This window comes from Bombus impatiens, unplaced genomic scaffold (assembly GCF_000188095.3).
Source record: "Bombus impatiens unplaced genomic scaffold, BIMP_2.2 scf_0344, whole genome shotgun sequence".
In the NCBI taxonomy this organism is placed as follows: Eukaryota; Metazoa; Arthropoda; class Insecta; order Hymenoptera; family Apidae; genus Bombus; species Bombus impatiens.
This window is the reverse complement of record NT_176763.1, coordinates 151,017-170,776: the sequence shown is the minus strand read 5'-3', so window position 1 is coordinate 170,776 and position 19,760 is coordinate 151,017. Positions and strand designations below refer to the sequence as shown.

Here is a 19,760-nt window from a genome sequence, read left to right as displayed (position 1 = left end):
CTGCCATACAAGTATCTAGCTCTAACAGGATATTTCCACTAGCAAACGATACGTTTAGCCAAAAGCGGTGAATATATACTCCTACTCGTTCGACTCTTATGTTAGGAAATCTGAGCTTTAAACTCTAGGACAGTGAAAGTTATATACTCTCATCCGTACGTATTAGAACACTTGCTGATCTCGTACAAAATATGGTAACTATTCTAGATAGTTAGAGAAATAAATCGATTAACATTTTGCATTTATACTAGACGACAAAGATTCAAAATACATGGAAAAGTAGTATGAAAACTAGTGTTTTTAAGAATTAGAGGAATTATACGTATATTATCTAAAGGTATTATATCTAAATCCCATTGAAAATATTTGATATTTGAAAATGCTCTAAAATGAAAATCCGAAATGAAAATATAATAGATTCTAACAGAAGAAATAGAATGTAATATTCAATATTATCGAATGTTTAATAGCAGGTATGAATATTAATATTGAAGAAAACTATGATTGATAGATATGGTGGATATAAGCGAAGAGAATATTTAACTGTATTACGTATAATTGGTGAAATTTTTATCGCTATACTCAATGTATATATACACAGTTTTTACAATATAAGATTCCAAACGAGATAGTTTCTTAAAAATTTTAATAATTTCCTAATAACAATTTATCAAATTAATTTATCAAATTAATTTCTCTTATTCCCCGCAATGTGGCAAATGTAAATGGAATAATTCGTTAATCTCGACTAAAAGAACTCGTTAATTTCGTTTCCATAATTTCCGTCCTCACCCTAATTCTCAGAAACAGTCGGATAGAAGTAACTTAATTATTCCCAAGCTAAATTCAAACCAGTAAAATAGAAAAGAAACTAGTAGAAATCAACGGAGGAACAAAGCTGCATTCAGCGCACCAAGTTAGAGACAAATTAACAAGAAAGATAACTTGTATCGTTTTTTTTCCTTTTTAGTCACCTTTAATTAAAATTAATCGAATATTAGCTTATTCAATTTGAAATAATTCTATTAAATCCATACTTTAAAACTCGTTTTAATATATCAAAACTTTATCGCAATTCTTTTTATTGGGGAAAAAATAGAAATGATAAAAATTTCATTTCTTAGCAAGTGAAGTGATATCAAATCGTTCATCAGATCCGAGAGGCTTGGCTTTGTTCTTTGGTCCACTGTTATTCGCTCTTTTTATCCTCTGATCTGAGCCGAGCTCGGGAAATTGCAGGCGTAAGAACTTGCCAGGAATTCGTTAATACCGTCTTTAAAATCTTTACCGTATCGAAATTCACGGGTCATTAGCGTATTTGGTGAGTGAATTCCAAACTTTCTTTCCTTCGTGTTGCTTTCTTTTAACTTTGTTTTAATTGATTTTTCATATATAGTATTTACTAATAAACTAGCCAATATACGTAAGTTTAATTTTCTTTAACATAAATTTTTACATTTTACGATAGGAAAGACGAGAGAAATTTATCTAAGAATCTAAACATAAATCTGAATCTAATTTTAGTATTATAATACATAGTTAATATTTTTCTTGCATTAATTTTTTAAAAACAAAAGGACTAACAACCTTGGCGGAATTGATTAATTCTGTATGCTTCATACATCTCAAAAGTCGCTTTAAACAAAAAGAACAAAAAGCTTTTAATCATCGTGATTTCAAATTTCAAGTTATTTGACTAGAAGTCGACTGACTTTAAGTAAATAATCAATATCTAAAATATTAAATAAAGAATATCTAAAATGGCTTAATTAAACGTATATATTTGTAAAATGTCTGTGAGAATGATAAAAACTCTGATTGAGTTTGTAACGCGAATTCGTCGCTGGTGGTCACTCCACGCTAGCAAGAATTCACACCTGGTAATTGAGACGGTGGAACTATTCACTCACTACTACTCTATCGGTTCGACTGAAAGAATGAAACAATACACAACACCGATCCTTTGTCACGAGTTCCTTTATTACGAACAGTTCGTTATACACAGGGTGTCCCAGTATTGTGGTACAACCTAAAGGAGGCGATTGTATATAAGAAAATATATCGAAAATATGGAACAAATGTTTTTCATTTGAGCTTTTGTTTTCGAGAAAATCGATTTTGAATTTCCTCCGAGTACGCATGCACTTGACTATATCGTGGTTAAACGAATCACCATACACACCATATGCCGTAGGTTTATGAGTAATAATAAGACATATAATTCTTAAGATTTACTTTATTAATGTCAAAATTGTTGAAAATGTTGGCCACCGTACTACATACACAGGTGTGCTCTCTGAATTAAATTTTCGTGCACGCTTTCCAACATATTTTCCGTTTTTAGTTCTGCGAACACCAAAATGACCATCGCGTTTAATTGTGGAAAACTCGTGTTGCCATCGGAATAAACTTTTGATTTAATATATACGTTTCTACATAAATGGATAAAGTAAATAATGGTTTGTATCGATATTCATTTAACCACAACATAGTCAAATGCATGCGTACTCGGAGGAAATTCAAAGTCGATTTCCTCGAAAACAAAGCATCAAATGAAGAAAATTTATTCCACAATTTGTATAATCACTGCTCCAGGTTGTACCATCAATACTGAGACACCCTGTATGCAAAAGAAGAAACAAGTTAGACATAGAGCAAAATTAGAACCATAGATATGACAGCGTTAATGGCACTAAAAAATACCATGTCGCCTTTGATATAGAACTTTATAAAATCACCAATATTTTATATATTACGTTATATATGAAATGTATCAATTTCATTTATTTAATTTTAACGCGTATCTACATTCGTTTACCCGAAAAAATCCCTCAGAAATTAATATTGTTTGACAAAGCGTTTGACAAAGAAAATGAATCGTTAAAGCTATTTAATAGTCAGAATGTGGAACGTCAAAGCTATTTGATAGTCACAATATGAGATGCCAAGACCAATGCGGATCGTGGCAGAAAATTAAGACAATCGGTCTTTACCGATATCCGACGTATTGATTGTGTATAAAGAAATGATAGAAATTTTCAATTGCACCTTACATTGTACATATACTGCATAGACTGTAGTGAATAACAACTTATTTAAAAATGATCGAACTAATCGATTCAAAGAAGAGAACCGATCCCGTAATAGTATTATGACAAACATTTTAATACCATCATTTTCGCAATATGAATCTCTTAAAAGCTGATATTTTCATTCTGCTGTGTTAAAAAACTGCGAATACAATTTTTAATAGATGGCTAATCCATTGCACACTGCGAAATTTCTATCATCGCAATTTAATGCATACGTACTTATATGTATATGCTTGTGTGATTCATGTAGAAATGTAGTAAAAAGGAATTTCTTTACTGTTAATGTTAGTAATTTCGTTGATTGAATTCAATATAATTTCTGAACTTTCCATAGAGGGCATAACGAACCTGTGATTTTTTACACGATCGGTATTTCAGAATGTGAAACACGATGTCTCATGAAGTGACAAATCACGTACCTCGTCTACGAGGATATTACAGAATATCACCTACCACCTAATACATTCTTTTATTCAACATCTCGTACGCAACATTCTTTTATCATTACACTAGTGTCATTCCCAACGTTACCGATCTAGCGTAGAATAAGGTTATAATATTTGTAGTGGTTAGAATTGAAACTAAATTTTCATAAAGAAAAGGAAATGGAATATTGTATATATGGAATATTAAATAGCATATAGAATGGTTTCTGAAACAAAAAATAACTAATTCTGAGTAAGTAAGCTCAAATGTCCTTTCGTAACAATTATCCTTTTTTGTTTTAATCATTTTCTTTTATACACGTTATTTCACTCTTGATCCTTTAATTACATAAATATATATTTAACGTACTAAATATATTAATATTCGTATTCTATAACAATTTTATTTATTGGGTTAATATTTGCTCAAAATTACAACTGAAAAAAGAGCGTATAACACATCAAAATATAATCCGATAATTACATTTTAACCAGTATTGTGAACATATAACGCAATTTAAATTTGAATTAAATTAGACATTAAAAATTTGTTTTGGACACAAAGAATGAAAAAAGAACTCGATTAAAATCACATGATTCGTTTCTAAACAAATAAAATAAGCTCGTTTTTCTATAACTTTAAATGCAAGAAGCAGCAATGTATAACTCAAATATTTCACCAGAACATTTTTTATTATAACACTTTATGACAATTTCAAGTAATTAACATCAAATTGAAAATACTCATTAGTATGAAACATATGTAGTCTTTAGCGGTATTTTCAAGAAGAAACATTCCAAAAGGCAATAAAGCGTGCTGAAAAAGAAATCAATTTGGTAGCCAAAAGGGCCATTAAAATACCTACTCGATGTAGACCCGATCAACAAACCGTAAATGGAATACCTCTTTTGTCTCGCAACACTAATTTACTAAATTAGCTTTAGAACAGCTATAAAATAGAAAATTCATCAAATAGATCACGGATGTAAATAAGGGTGCTTTATTATTCTGCTATACCGATTAATTTACTACTGATAGAACAAGAAAAAAGAAACAGATAATTCCCAAAAACACACAACACAGCAAGGTGTTTTAATCGTTTACGCAACGCTAATAAATAATAATCTATGCACTCATATTTAAATACACGCAACTGTAATTGTGAAAGGTCTTAAAGCAAATACATTACAAGCTATTGTTACATGATCACCTTTCGTGCAAACTTTTTAGCTGTAGTACATGATACAGGAAGTGGAATAGACACGTCCATAGTCCCAGTGAAATGATTTGGCGCATTTTATAAACGCAATACTAAAAAAGCGCGATCATTCGTTAATGTAACACTAAATAGAATGGTAATTAAAACAATCATGATGGAGGAATATCACAACATTCCTTAATTCTTTTCTTCAAATTGTTGTACGGATGAAAAGCTATTTTTAATATTAACCAAATTTATATGACCATAAATTGCAACTTTTGTACAAAATTAATTAATTCCTTTTTATTAATTCAAATTTTAAATAAGAAAAAATTCTAATACTATTCTGTAAGAAATTATAGTAATTTATAAGGAAAAAATTCTAAAAGCAATCGCGATATCTCATCATTCGCAACGTTACAGCAAACACGATCATTTCTTCGCGACACTAATACATAGAACAAACCGATGTTAATAGTTTTTCGTAGCTCTAATTCGAAACGTAATTAACACTCGTTCGCAACTCTAATCCAATTCGTAATTAATCACTCGCAACACTAACAAAACAACCGCGATTTGCCCAAATTAGTGGTAAACCAAACTGTACATCGCCCAAGAAACAAACTACTACTACTACTATTACTATTACTAAATACTAGAAACACTATTACGAGTACAGTGACAAAGTAACAAGAGTGATCTCCGATCTTGTTGATGATTCATAGAACGGGAAGCCATTAACCTGTTAACTTACGGGGTGCGTAATTAAAATCAAACAATAACGAATATACACGTCAAACGCAAAAGCCTACTTACAGACGAAATCCCGAGACGCCTCTAACACTCGAGTTTAGCACACTACTTTCACGCTCTAATTTACATACTATTTTCCTGAAATTGTTTAACCACGGCTAGCGAAAATTGCGTAAAACACGATATAAATACGTGTATATCTCAATTTTGATTAGAAATGTTTATAATTGAATGAGTATATGCGCCTACTAAAAAAACGATATTACTGCGATAAAGTATGATTAGTGTATCTATTTTTATCTAACGGGCTAATGATCTTTCATTTCGCATTTCCACGGCTTATTACAAATTATTACAAATTATTACAAATTATTACAAATTATTATGATTTTATGCTTTACTTTACTAATTTAATTTAAGGAATCATTAAAATTCTAATACTGAAATAAGAAAATTAAGAATGAAAAGGACTCTATGTATCTATCAAAAAAGAAGTTCAAGCTTAGTAGAATGTAATAATTGACGCCAAGTTGAATATTAATGGGAATAGCCTCAGGTGATTCCTTTGTCAAAGTACATTTCCAACAAAATGAAAGCAGTGTTTCAAACTTGTTGCTTTGATCCCAAAATCTGGCTGTCGCGAAGTGCCTTCTTGCATTTGATATTCAGTAGCTACATGGTTATACGGAGAAATTTGAACTTCAACAGCTTTATGTTTGAAATAATATCCGAGTTTATAACATAAAACATTACACAACAATGTTATTAGATCTTAAGATAAAATATGATTAAATCAAAAACATTACCATAGAATAACTGTAGTGAAATCGGAGGATATCCGATTTCTCCGTTATATTCCGTTTTAGTAATTCCAACATTCATTATCTATTGAAATATTCACATTTCATCTATTTACGCATATTCAGTGAGCTTTCATCGATACTATTGATATGCAATTTTAATCATCAAAATTCGCGATATGCAAAAAGACCTACCCTGAACTAATAAATAAAACGCATAAAAAGAAAATGTTGCTACTCACGGGTATAACAACTACCCGTAGTCGTTATGCTCGCTAAAAATTCTGCGTAGTACAACCTTAATCAACAACCTCAATCTTAAAATATTTGCATTAAAATTTTAATTTTTATCTATAATTAAATTTATATATAGAGATAAAAAAATTAATATATTTCATAATTAATAATTATATATTAATATATACTTATTTATATAATAATTGAATTTTTACCAATTTTAATCAAAAATTTAAGTTTTTTTATCGAAAAATTTTTATTTTATTACGATAAATACTTAGAGAACCATTTAATTTATCAAAATATTTAAAATTATACAAATTTTATTATTCAATTAAATTATTATTGGATATCTTTATTGGAATATCTATAATAATATCGTTGATATTTTATATCTATATCTAAAGTAGAGAGAGATATATATATATATATATGTATATATATATAAATATTTATATATATCCGTATCGATACGGACCTTTCATCCTACGACATGATTGGGTAACTAAAGGAACGAAAATGCATGAGACTCACCATTGCATACGAAGAATAGTGCCATCAATGTTACTGCAATTCAGAAAATGCCATCACGAAGGAATAGGATCCCATGATGCAACTGGAGGTTGTGAAAAATCTTCAGAAAAAAAAAGATAGAACTGTATTAAATTTAAATCTTTAGTGCTAATGAAGATTGAAATTCTAATAAACTGTAATAACGATAAACAATTACGATTCCAATCTACAAGCTTAAGAATTAGAAATTTAGAATCTAATGATCGTCCAAGCATGTCAGATGTTTTTATTTTATAGTTCAATACTTTCAAATTTTATTTCAATAAAAAAAATTATCTTTTTGATTAACGATGATTCAAACAAAATATGAAGAAATAAAATTAATGAAAATATAATAGACAAGAATACTTACTACATATTTTTAACTCTTGAAGAGGTTAGATTCTTTGAAGAGAAGCACTGATTCTAATACCGAAAGCTGATATCGAATTTAAAAGAAAATATGAGAAAAGAAAAATAAAAGACACTACGAACAAACACTGACTCAAATTTCGTGCGTGAATTCTAACTGAATTTTCAATTATTAAGAGCTATTGTGCTCTAAAAAATATTGGAAATAACACTGCGCAACAAACATTGACTCTACTGACCGCATTGCGCGCGATCATAAACATTCTCGGAAAATAAAGATGTATTAGTAAAGAGGGGGAACACAAAGGAAAACAAAATGTTTTATTTTCATATTTTACTTTTTCTTCTTCTAAAGTGTTTATTTAAGAAAATACTACTAAATCTGCCTATTAATTGTTATTTGCTCCTCAATAAGAAATACACATACATAAAATATTGTTTACAAATCATAAAACACTTCCTAATATTGCCAAATATCTATGAATCGATCGATCGAATTATTGATATGAATCGCTTTGCAAAAATCCAAGAAACTGCGAGTGTTCAAGAGAAACATTCTAACAATAAACTGTGTTTGTAAACAATGTTTCATAAATATGCAACTATGCTTGAAATAAATCAAAATGTTCCACTAAATTTCAGAACACTGCATAAAAGCTGTATCTAACCTTAAAATTGAAAGATATCTGTCATTGTGGTTCTTTCGTAACAATAATAAAAATTGTAATAAAAGTTATGATTCATTAATAATTATTTAATAAAGAAATAATTTAATATATCCATACATGAAAAAGTAATTAGTTTAATCTTTTTTACTTTCATTTTTATGTTCATATATCAATGCATGATAATAATACAATTATGCATTATCAATTACATATTATTATACAACGTATTAATTACTATGAAATTAGATAAATTATAAATTAGAAATCATCGATCCGTCTACTAATTCATTCATGACTTTTATTCGTTCGAGTTTACTCATGTAATTAACCAATAATCGATCGAATAATCTGTACAAAAGACAACTAACACAATTTAAAATAATTAAAGCCAACTATATTAACCTAAAGTAATAAATAAATAAAGTTTCAAACTGAAATTTTACCTCAAAAGTGTTAATACAATATTTGTATAAGTTAAAGCATTCAAATAATCGAATATATATCCAACCAACCAAAAGAAAAGCAAACATACTTAAAAAAGTATAAAATGTATTTAATAGTAGTGTATAAATACTTACAAGACAGCAACGAAGGATATTGCGCAGTTAATAGGTTAACGCCGCGTTCCGAATGAGTATACACATGTCTGCGTGATGACTTTCGACAGTCAAATGACTCCCCGCGCTACAGGTAAGTCTATAAGCTTAGCGGGGGGTAAAGGAGGGATAGCACAATTTGGTGGGATAGAATTCGCGCGCGGTTTATTCAAGATTTGAATCTAATCTATCTATATTTGCGCGCACTAATTTATTTTAAGAAAAAGAGAAAGTTCTGATTATATGTTATATAACTTTACAAGAATTATGTTAATATTAAATATATAAGCATATGTAGATATTCACATAAGGCTGTCAAAGGAAGAAAATCTTTTTATTACAGATGAATGATGAGATTTAAAAAATGTTTAAGAATGTCACAGAAGTAAAATAATTTTATCATTAAAGTATTAAATAAACTTTATATTATATATAAGTTAATATTAAATATTAAATAAAAAAATGCTATAGAAAGAAATTATTGATGTAGTTAAAATTACAGGATGAGAAAAGCAATAAAATTAATATTAAAACAGTTGTTTTTATTTAGAAAATATGTTGATAATTTCAACAATTTCAACTATTTTAGTATATTAGTTATTGAAACTTTTAAATATTAGATATTTTTAACTTCGATATTTCGCATTTCAATGTTATACATATAATATATGTGCGTGTTTTTATATCTTTTCTATTAGAGTTCAACAACATCCACACTTACAGGGTTTCAAAGAAGCCTTAACAAATCTTTCGAGTGTCAGTTCACATATAGCCACGATTCAACAGGGTTGTTCTATCGCGTTTCCGCGTTGTATGTATTATCTTATCAAAGAATATATCGAGAAACTGTAACGTTACAGTGAAAGAAAATGATCCTTTTGAAAGGTGTGCATTACTTTGTATCTTCATTTTTTGTTTACTTATTAATAAAGACACTACAAATCCTACGAATATACTTGAGAAATGAATACTTAACACAATGAAAAAGTTAAAAGTTATTACTTATCGTAAAAAGAACCTTTAACCTCGATAATTAATTTCCTAAAATTTGGAATCACTTTTCCAATTGTTCCTAAACATACTGAACCTTGTGCTGTGATTTTTAATCAATACTAAAAGATATAAAAAGTTATAGTTTCTACTTCGATAGATCTTTGACTGAAGATTTTTCTAAAATAACAAAATTCTAAACTGACATGTTTTTTAAATTCTTGAATTCATGGAATAGGTCGTGACTTCAAACTTTTGAAAAAATAATAAACGATAAAAGATATAAAATATTCAAAGTAAAATTGTCATAAGCGCAGTTTTATAAAATAATATAAAACAGATATAAATATAATATACTATTTTACGTGCTTTGATTTTTTATATACACTTTCTAACTATCGATGAATAAATATTTCTAAATATTTTAGGAATATTTGTACTATTTTTTGCCTCGGAAGCTCTGGGTCAGCTTAATGGTATAGTTGAAGCAAATTCATTCCCAAATAGCGACAATTACACTACTACGGACAGTTTTATCATTTTTCACACACCAAGTGAAGCACAACGTGATGGAAGAGAAATGGTAGCCGATGTTCTAGTTCATGGACCTAGAAACGACACAAATATTTCACATTTGAAGACATCTGTGATCTCTACAGATTGGAACAATTGGAATCCGAAACTTAAATTTCCTACGACCAGCTCCGAAAAAGAGTACAAAATGGCAAATTTACACTTGGACAGAGGAATATTTGTTTTTGATTTTCTACGAAAATTTCTGTCACTTATTCAACCTTATGACGTACCAGTTGGTAAAGTATACAATCTTGAAATCTTATTCATTATATTATATCTATACTTGTGTTTAAAATTTAATAAACACTTTGTATTGATATCATAATTTCAATTATGATATATTTTTTTATATTCAACATTGTGTTCTGTAAATAATGAAAGTAAAAATTACAAATAATAACAATTTACTGTGATATCCGTTTCAATGTTTTATGTTCAATGCTCCATTGTAGAAACGATATTAAACAATCATTATTCAATAATTCTAAATGGCAGAAGCATTTTCTAAAACAATATTTTATATTACCTATAGATTTATTGACAGATGCGATAGAAAACCGGTTAAGTACGTCAAGATTGATTTCAGAGGTAAGACAAATTTTTCTATGCTTTGTACATGACGCATTTTATCAAAGTATATAATGAAACTTTTTCTTTAATTTGGTTTAATTGTTAATAGTCAATACGCCTGGAAACAGCATTGCTGGCAGTGCTTGGTATGTGCTGCATTTTGTGCTGTGTAATACCTGGAATTGAGCTTTGGCTTGCATGTCGTCCAATAAGAGAAGATTACAAACCGAGTCAACATCCTAGCGCGCTTACATTTTTCCTGGCATTTTTTGTTTGTGTACTCGGGTAAGCAGTGTTACAAATACTGATGGTGAAATTTTTAAATACAAGTTGTTCTGCAACAGGTATAACAAACTACGAGAGATCGCTTTATAATACGATTCATCTCATTTGAAATCGCACAAAAATTGCAATCATAATTGCCGCTTTTTGTCTTCAAAACTTATGATATTTGCTGATAATCGGAAAAAAAATAAATTGTGCGAAATTCCAGTTTTCTTTCTCGAATAATTCATAAAATATTCAGAATTGTTAAAGATCCGAAAACTTGAACGAAACAATAGATCAACTCATGATGAGACATTTATGTCGATAAATTAAAGACATCTTCCATGTTAATAAGAATTGAACATTTAAGCATTTAAGCATTTTTCAACATTTCTTGTATACACTCGAAAATCCACTATAAGAAAATACAATAAAATTAACTTATACATTTTCTTTAAATTAATAACTTCTTCAAATATTGCTACAAACTCGCTTACACGTATTCATAAATCTGTCCAACTTACTTTTAGATTGGGCATGATTACAATGATCGTATGTAATGAGACAGTATCTGCAAGCGTGGAACAATTTCCAATTGTAGTTGAAACTGCCTTACAAGACTTAAACGATTATCATAGTAGCACAACGATTCAACTACGCAAATGCCTTTCAAGAAGTCTAGATGTGGCTAGCGAAGCAATTCTTGCAGATCTAGACAGTAAGTAGAATTTTGTTTTCTTCCACGTTGTACCTACAAATATCGTTTCTCCATATAATACAATAAATGTGAAAAATAATGGTATTGATCGCCCTCATGGAAACAGATTAAATTTTATTTGAAACATTTTTCCTGATAAAGAATAATTTGGGAGATAATTGTACGGAAAAATTAAAATGGAAGATCCTGGAAATTATCGTGTACAATTTAGAAATATAATTAAAAAATGTGAAGTTGAATACGACGCTAGGTACATTTTCGGAAGATAAAAAAAATGCGAAAAGATTTTTGTAATATTATACAATGATTATGAACGGAGAAATTAGAACATTCATGTGCGTGTAATGAAAGCTATAGAGATACTAAATATCTTATAATGGGTCTATCGTCGTTAATAGGCTAACCAGTCCTGCAAATTGAGCTCGTTAGTGTGAACAATACAGGGGATCGTATTATGTGCGTTTGCCATTGTACAAAGCCTGATCCTATCGTGTTACGTACTGATTAGTAAGAATATCTTATCAACAAAGTAATTTATTGATTAAATAGGATAGATCGTTTTAAATTATGATAAATCCATTTTTTTAAACCACCTATGACTTGAATATTAAGAAAGTAATAACAGTGATAGATTGTTTAAAACCCTTACAAATTTACAACATTTATTTGATTTAATCTCATTCTGCAATTTATTACGGTATTATGTTAGTACACGATACAATATTTTAAATTAGGAATGCCTGAAAATATATGGACGTACAAATGAGAAATGATTTTATAACTAATGATAAAATATAAGTATTACAATCAACCTACTTACATAAAGCGATGATCTGTTGTTGCATAACGCTTCCTTGGATAATCACACGCTCTCTCCCTCTCCTATTATTCTGCAACCCTAACCGAGTAACACGGATGGGGAACGTCACCTAACTGATTATGAGTGACACGTGTCGATCTTGTGTGATGAAATTTTATATTTATACAATTCGAAAATTTCGAAATATTACAATTTTTTATTGATTATAGTAAATTGTGCATATAATGCATATAATCACACAATGATGTCTAAAAGTATTTCATGCAAAGAGGTTGCGATTTTAATATTCGTGTGTGTATACGAACTTTTTTTTAGTATTTTTTAAATAGTTAAATCTGCCATCTTAAAACTTTATAAAGCGAAAATTGGAATATTTAAAAAAGAATCATAAGACTAAAAACGAAATACATGTATGAAAGAGATACGAGACTTTGGAAAACTCTGTACATTATTGTTTTGAACATTGAGCTATAAGTTGACTCGCTCTTAAAATGTTAATATAAAACATAATTAATATAAAAATATGATTATATTATCTAATTTTTATAGTGATATAAAAATTAGAATTTTATATTTAACCTAGAACTTTGTAATTAGCAAATGACGCGATTAGTTCATTTAGCGATGTACGTCGCGCGTGACGCACGATGTAACTGTGTTGGAATTCGCGAATATTGAACGCTGATAGTGACTGAGGAGTAATCTCTAGTATGTCGCTTGACTACCTCACAAGCGGAATTGAGCTGCATTCTCCTTAGTACAATGCGCCAAGCGCTCAATCACGCGACAAGCGTTCAAAAGGTAGACGTCGATTTCCCTTTAAACTACTGCTCGAAAAATGACTCAGTCCAGCCGATATCCGTGAAATCTATTATAGTCAGTAATCGCAATACGAATTGTCAAGCGTTTTGACATCTCTATAAACACGATATTGTTCAAATTCTAATTGTCTTCTTACGTATTTTTATCAGTTTATCAGTCATATGGAATTATTATGGAATTTTAATGATGTACAAGGCAAATTATCTACCGCAAAAGCGGAAATATTACGTATTTATGTAAAATAAAAATATGTTTATTTGTTGCAGATATAGAAGAATTATTGGGAAAGCCAGTGCAGAATGAATTATCCACTGAAACAGGACTAGATAACGCCTTAAATATGCTTGTAGATCTCGCAAATGGTAAGAGAACTATGACTGGAGTATTCGTAATGTATCTATTTTAAACGTCAAAATAGTGAAATTAATAAAAGTAGAATAGTAGAAGTAAAGTAAAAGTAAAATCAGTTCTCTTATTGCGACTGACACTTTAATTAGTGAAATGGATATGACCACGTCCGATTTTGCATGTTTATGACGACGTGGTTGTGACAAACATATTGTACACATTATTTATCATTATAATATTATTATATTTCAGCCAGCTATAAAATTTCAAGTAATGTTGAATCTTTATTAAGCGATGGTGAAAATATTCGTAGTCTTGGGAAGCAATTAAGTCGTGAAATTGATGATTTACGTCGAAATTTGGAAAGCATATTGAGAGCTTGTACCGGACGCGATCGTCCCCTTTGTACCATTATTGATTCTTTTGGATTACGATTAGCTTTACGGATAGATCAGGCAAATTGAATCTACTCTTATAAAATAAGTATATACTATTGTACGCTCAGTGCAAAATGTATAACAACGGTATTTGTATTTTTATAGTTTCTGAGAGATGATCATTTGCTGCGTTTACGTGATTTGAAACGAGAAAATTTTACAGAAACTATTCGTCAAGCTCGAGGAGAGTATATGTACATTCCACAACATATTGCGAGGAATAGTTTAGAAGTTCGGAATCGTAAGTAAAAATGTTTGTTAATAGTGTATAATATTAAGCATCAATGCGAACTGTGAGTGTAGGAATAATTTATAGAAGGATTGTGGTAACACAAATATTAGTATAAATACTGTTAATACATATGTATATTGCACGTCTATGGTTAAATTTTTAATATTAATTTATGAATTAATAATATCCTTATTATCTTGATTGCATTTGGAAATACAGCGAAAGATATAATCAAATAAAAAGGAACGTCTTTCAGAAATTCGACGTGAAGTGAATAAAATGCGTGCAAGAATCTTTGATGAAGCACGAAATATGGAAGCAAGCAATTCCGAGCTCGTTAAACAATTAGAATTTGCAAGGCATCTAGTGGATTATACGACACCATATATAATAGTCTTCGAACATGTCAGATGGCTTATAGGTATTGGTAAGTAATATATTTCCTTAAATTATATGTATATATGTATATATCTTCTAAAATTAAATTTTTTTTAAAGAATATGTATAGATATAACGATAGAAAGAGACAGAAATTTATATATAAAAGACGTTGTTTATGAGAAGAGCAAATAAAAAAAAAATAAAAGAAATATAAAATAACTACAGTAGTAAATCAATAAAATACTATGGCTTTTATTTATATTTTATAGGTGCCGTACTATGTATCTTAATTGTCTGGTTATTATTGTTAGGAGCTCTTTCTTGTCGTTGTGGTTCTTCTGAAGATAAAGTACGACTTACACTTTTATGGTGAGTATGCTATATTTAATCAAATTTAGTGCATTTATTCTCTTAGTAATATTACAGTGTAAATAATACTAAATTCTAAAATAATTTCCATTTGTATACACACATACACACACATTTTAATGAAATATGAGAGATATTTCTCGGTAAGATATACTTTTTTTGTTGGGCATTATACCTTAGAGAAACATAAAGACTATTATTAAGACTTTCTCATAGAGAATAAAAAATTGTAACTGTACTTAATTATCTTTTATTTTTCCTTTCTTTCTTGCATCAATCAAACAGCAAAATTATGAATTGTGAAGTATCGATTGCAATTTTTACATTTCAGTGGTGTATTTATGGCTTGTTTCATCTCAATTATATTATGGGCAGTTTTTCTAATGACTTTGATATTATCGAGTCATACAGAAATGTTAATCTGCCGTCCACTTCATGATCCGAATTATAGTACAATGCAAGCTATCTTGGAAACTCGAATATTCTTAGGAAAAAGATTAAGCGTATCTTTGAAAGATCTATTCGAGTAAGTCGATTGATTTGTTTGATATATATTAGAAATGAAAATTTATCGTATCAATAATGCACATTTTATTGTAAATGGTACAACTAATAAGAGAAGTTACCCATAAAATAATATTCTAGCAAATTATATAAATAATGTTCTAGGAAATTTTAACAATATATAAATTGATGCATTGATTTACAAAATAATGAATAATCTGCAATTACAGAAAATGTCGAGAAAACGAGCCCGCATATCCAGCTTTTGGATTAGGCAGTACAATGAAGTTAGAACAACTTACTGCATATTGGACTTGGTCAAGCTTTACCAGAATTATACTAAAAATTAAGGTTGAATTGAAAACTTTAAAAATATTTACGCCGTATTTGCGACAGCAACTACATAATTTATTATATGCTTGTGGCTTGAATTTAACAGAACATAGGATTATGGTATAGTAAATCCTTGATTAACACTTTCTATAGATAATTTAAATTTTTTGAAGTATTATTTGCCATTAGATCCAAGGAAGAATATTAAATAAAGATTTGGAAGCAATGTCAGATCAACTGGACAAAGTTACCGAACAAATGAGCGACAGATTAACAGCCAGAAGCTTGGAAACTATTGTAATAAATATGCAAGATTTGACTCTAAGGCGAGTGAAACCTTTAATGAAATTACAGAACGCATTGTTATATAAACTCGCTGCATTAGAATTGCAAGTGCAACCATTACGACAACAGGTTAATCAATCGCTTACTAATTTGAAGACTATTCAATATTATATTGATAATCAAGGAGATAAGATTGCTCAATTGGTACGTATTATTTGACTTGCCGACTCGAAATAAAATTTAAAATTTTGTAATAACCAATTTAGTCTCTGTTAAGGTATAGAGAGAATTCGGAAATACAAATAGTTTACTTTATTTCACACACAACAACTATACATATATATTACGCTTTGGAGACCTCGATAACCTTCTTGCATGCACGCTTGTTGTCGACCGACTCCACCACATTCTTCTAACGGCTTCCAACCGTTTTGTCTCAACTCAGACCTAGACGCTCGCTGATGCATACACACCCATTCACATGTACAGTGTAAATGTATCATCTACCTAACAGTCTCAAAATAATCAACCATAAGTTTTACTAATTATCTACATTGTAAAGATAATCTTAGCCCTTTGCACTCGAGAGGCGACTTTCAGTCACCACGGCATTCCGTATTGCAACTCCTGTGACGAGCGAGAGACGATAGTCCCAGTTTATGCTAGATTTCGACATCTCCAATTGATGAGAGTGCAATATTGGTTCGTAAATTGGTTCCTTAGCTGTTTGTGTTCTTTGTTAGGAAGTGTGAAGTGTTAGACTTTAAAATGGAGATCAAATATTTAATCCCATATCCCACCGAAACTATGGTTCAACTATGGTATTGAAACAACGTCTCCAATGTTAGTTCGGGTTCGACGATCATGGTAAAAGTATTATAGTTTAGAAACCCTAAAAAAGTGATTTTCACAAGTGAAATTAGCTCAAACGAAGATGAGCTTGATTTTGAACTGTTGAAAAATGAGATTAATTATATCAAGAATGCATCTTGGTGAATGTTTTATAAGTTATCATACAAGCAATACAGAAATTAATATTACAAAATCATATTTTCAAACATGTAAATATAGATAAATTATTAGAATATAATGTTTTGTAAGCTAATTTGTATATGAAATCATTTTACACTAGCTGTAAGACACGCGTCACGTATACGCTAAATCATCCGGAATAGCTGCTACGGAGCAGTGCAAAGGGTTAAAATATAGTTCTAGATAAAAATGTTAAGTTGAGTTAGAAAGACAGAAGACACTTTCGTTTATTTGATTGAACACTGTATTACGAATATTATACTTCTTGTACAGAAAACAAAGCTTTACACAGATCGACTAGCTAATTATTTGGATCAATGGAGATTCCACGTATTGTCCGAAATGGGCAATGGAGTAGCAAAATGCCGACCGCTTTGGGACGTCGTAGAAGGAATTAAACTTTTACTATGTAGTCATTTTTTAGGTAATTTGGTACGTATATATTGGAAGATATTATAAATATGCTTCAAAATATTATTCGAATAAGAGTTTACTCTTTTTTAACTTCTCAGAGTGGATACTGGTTTGCTACGTTTTTATGCATAGTTATTATGATAGCAAGCACACCAACTGCTCATATTTTGTCTTTGATATATAAAAAATTTCCATCTGTTACAAAGGACGCTACTCTTATATCCACAAGATCGTAAGTACCAAAAATTTTCTGTTTGATATTTTGGTAAGTATTTTGATTATTTTATGACATTATGCACATTGTGTATGGAAGATTTAAAAAGTTTTAAAAGGTAACGAAATAAATAGATAGAAAGAGTATTTTAGAAGAACTTATTTTAGGATACATATTTATAGGCAAATTTATAGATTAATTAAAAATTATTCAAAGATATTAAAAATTCCAAATAACTAATTATTTTAGAAATTTCATTAAGTACATTTATTATGCTAATATATAATACGTACTACACAATAATTATGTATTTTTAATTTCAGAGCAGATCCTCCGACCGAAACCAACGAACAAGAAAATTGGAATACACCCGAGTAAGCATACATTTCAGTTAAAAACGATATTTCCATTGATATGAATTACATAATTATATAGCTAATACCCTTTCAAAATGTAAAAAATTATTTAAATTTTCCATAAGTAAGGATTCGTTTAAGTTTAGTATTGTTTAAAAAAATATGTAACTGACAAATATGAAAGATTTATATTAAAGATATATTGTACATTGTATGTCTTTGAGTTATTTTCCAATCTTACTATTGTAGTATCTTCTTATTGGTAGACTTTGTTCTTTTACTATAGGTACCATATTGTTTCGAACATTTCAAATAATTATTTAATAAAATTGTAGTTTTCTCATCCTAGGAAATAGCTCATTTGTGCAGTTAATTTTTGCATATGTCATAAAATTCACAATTTTTTAAATATTTCTAACAAGTCACTCTTCTAGTAAATTGACGATACGTATAGCTAGTTCAAATGGACGTGCTTTAAAAATTCATCCGCAAGAATGTCATAAAAATCTAATGACGTATAAAAATAGCTAAATAATCTTTCGTAGATGACTCATCAGGTATCCATTGTCGTCTCAACAACCTGTTTACGCTAAGTTTGAATATAACTTGCTACTTGCTTTATCTCATCCATACAGTTGAGTGATTACACAAATCCAATTCACAATCATTCATCCAAGTACTAATATATTTTACATATAACTCAGTGAAGAATAGCTTTATAGGAATAGTTTTATCACCGTGCAATCATACTCAAAAGTCACAAATGTATAGTAATGTGTATAGTAATTTATTGAAGCCAATATAATACGTAATATTTATAAATATAAGCTTGTATGAATAAACATTACGTAAATATCAAATTAATAGAGGAAAGTATATTCAGCTAGATTATATCCATCGTAATAATAAAACAATTCATTTCCAGACCACCACCACCACCACCACCCGAACCCGAAGAAGGATGGCAATAAAAATTAGAAATATTTCACCGGATAATTCATCCATATTCCTGTATTTCTGCATAATATATTTTCACTTTTTGCAATCAGTACTTAATGCTTATGAAAGTTCTAATTGATTAAACGATATAAATATTTGAAAAATTAAATTGTTGTTATTAATCTCAATAAATATACTACTTTTTTATTTATACATTGATTAATTAACTTACTTGCCCATATGTGTATACATTATGCGTATACATATGTTCATGTCATTATAACAACAACTTTTCAACTCTAAGATTTTAATATAGTCAGATATGTAGTTTAATGTATATCTATGTATATTGGACTGTATTACACAAAATACGAACCCGTTCTGTTGAGTAGGCAGCAGTAGCTTGTCCGGTAGATAAATCCCTGCAAAAGAACTTCTTACAACCAAAAAAGTCTT

The 19,760-nt window shown here is 29.4% G+C and overlaps 3 protein-coding genes across 9 annotated transcripts in view; 2 read left to right on the top strand and 1 right to left on the bottom strand.

Annotated features, from left to right (window-relative positions):
* The window catches only part of LOC100743261 (trace amine-associated receptor 9), a 107,766-nt gene extending 94,331 nt beyond the window's left edge, over positions 1-13,435 (bottom strand). For 3 of the 7 annotated variants that reach the window (XM_003489546.4, XM_012385745.3, XM_033320772.1), the window contains exons 1-2: positions 8,680-8,783; positions 7,044-7,143 (exon numbers count right to left, since the gene is read on the bottom strand). The gene's annotated coding sequence lies outside the window, so the exon portion shown is untranslated. Of the gene's footprint in view, positions 1-7,043; positions 7,144-7,434; positions 7,737-8,679; positions 8,784-12,638 lie in introns of those variants that run through there. The other 4 variants (XM_012385742.3, XM_033320770.1, XM_033320771.1 and 1 more) reach the window with 4 other exon arrangements.
* Positions 9,334-10,588, top strand: LOC117151661. The gene is made up of 2 exons (XM_033320765.1): positions 9,334-9,582; positions 10,116-10,588. The coding sequence occupies exons 1-2, from the start codon at positions 9,567-9,569 to the stop codon at positions 10,586-10,588; spliced, it is 489 nt and encodes a 162-aa protein (XP_033176656.1). The 5' UTR covers positions 9,334-9,566.
* LOC100746183 (prominin-1-A) lies at positions 10,687-19,473 on the top strand. Its single transcript, XM_033320768.1, has 15 exons — positions 10,687-10,851; positions 10,943-11,118; positions 11,631-11,818; positions 13,727-13,822; positions 14,061-14,263; positions 14,351-14,486; positions 14,734-14,904; positions 15,128-15,227; positions 15,559-15,753; positions 15,962-16,184; positions 16,254-16,553; positions 17,655-17,813; positions 17,894-18,027; positions 18,333-18,383; positions 19,291-19,473. The coding sequence occupies exons 1-15, from the start codon at positions 10,702-10,704 to the stop codon at positions 19,334-19,336; spliced, it is 2,328 nt and encodes a 775-aa protein (XP_033176659.1). The 5' UTR covers positions 10,687-10,701; the 3' UTR covers positions 19,337-19,473.
* Positions 19,474-19,760: the final 287 nt, after the last annotated feature.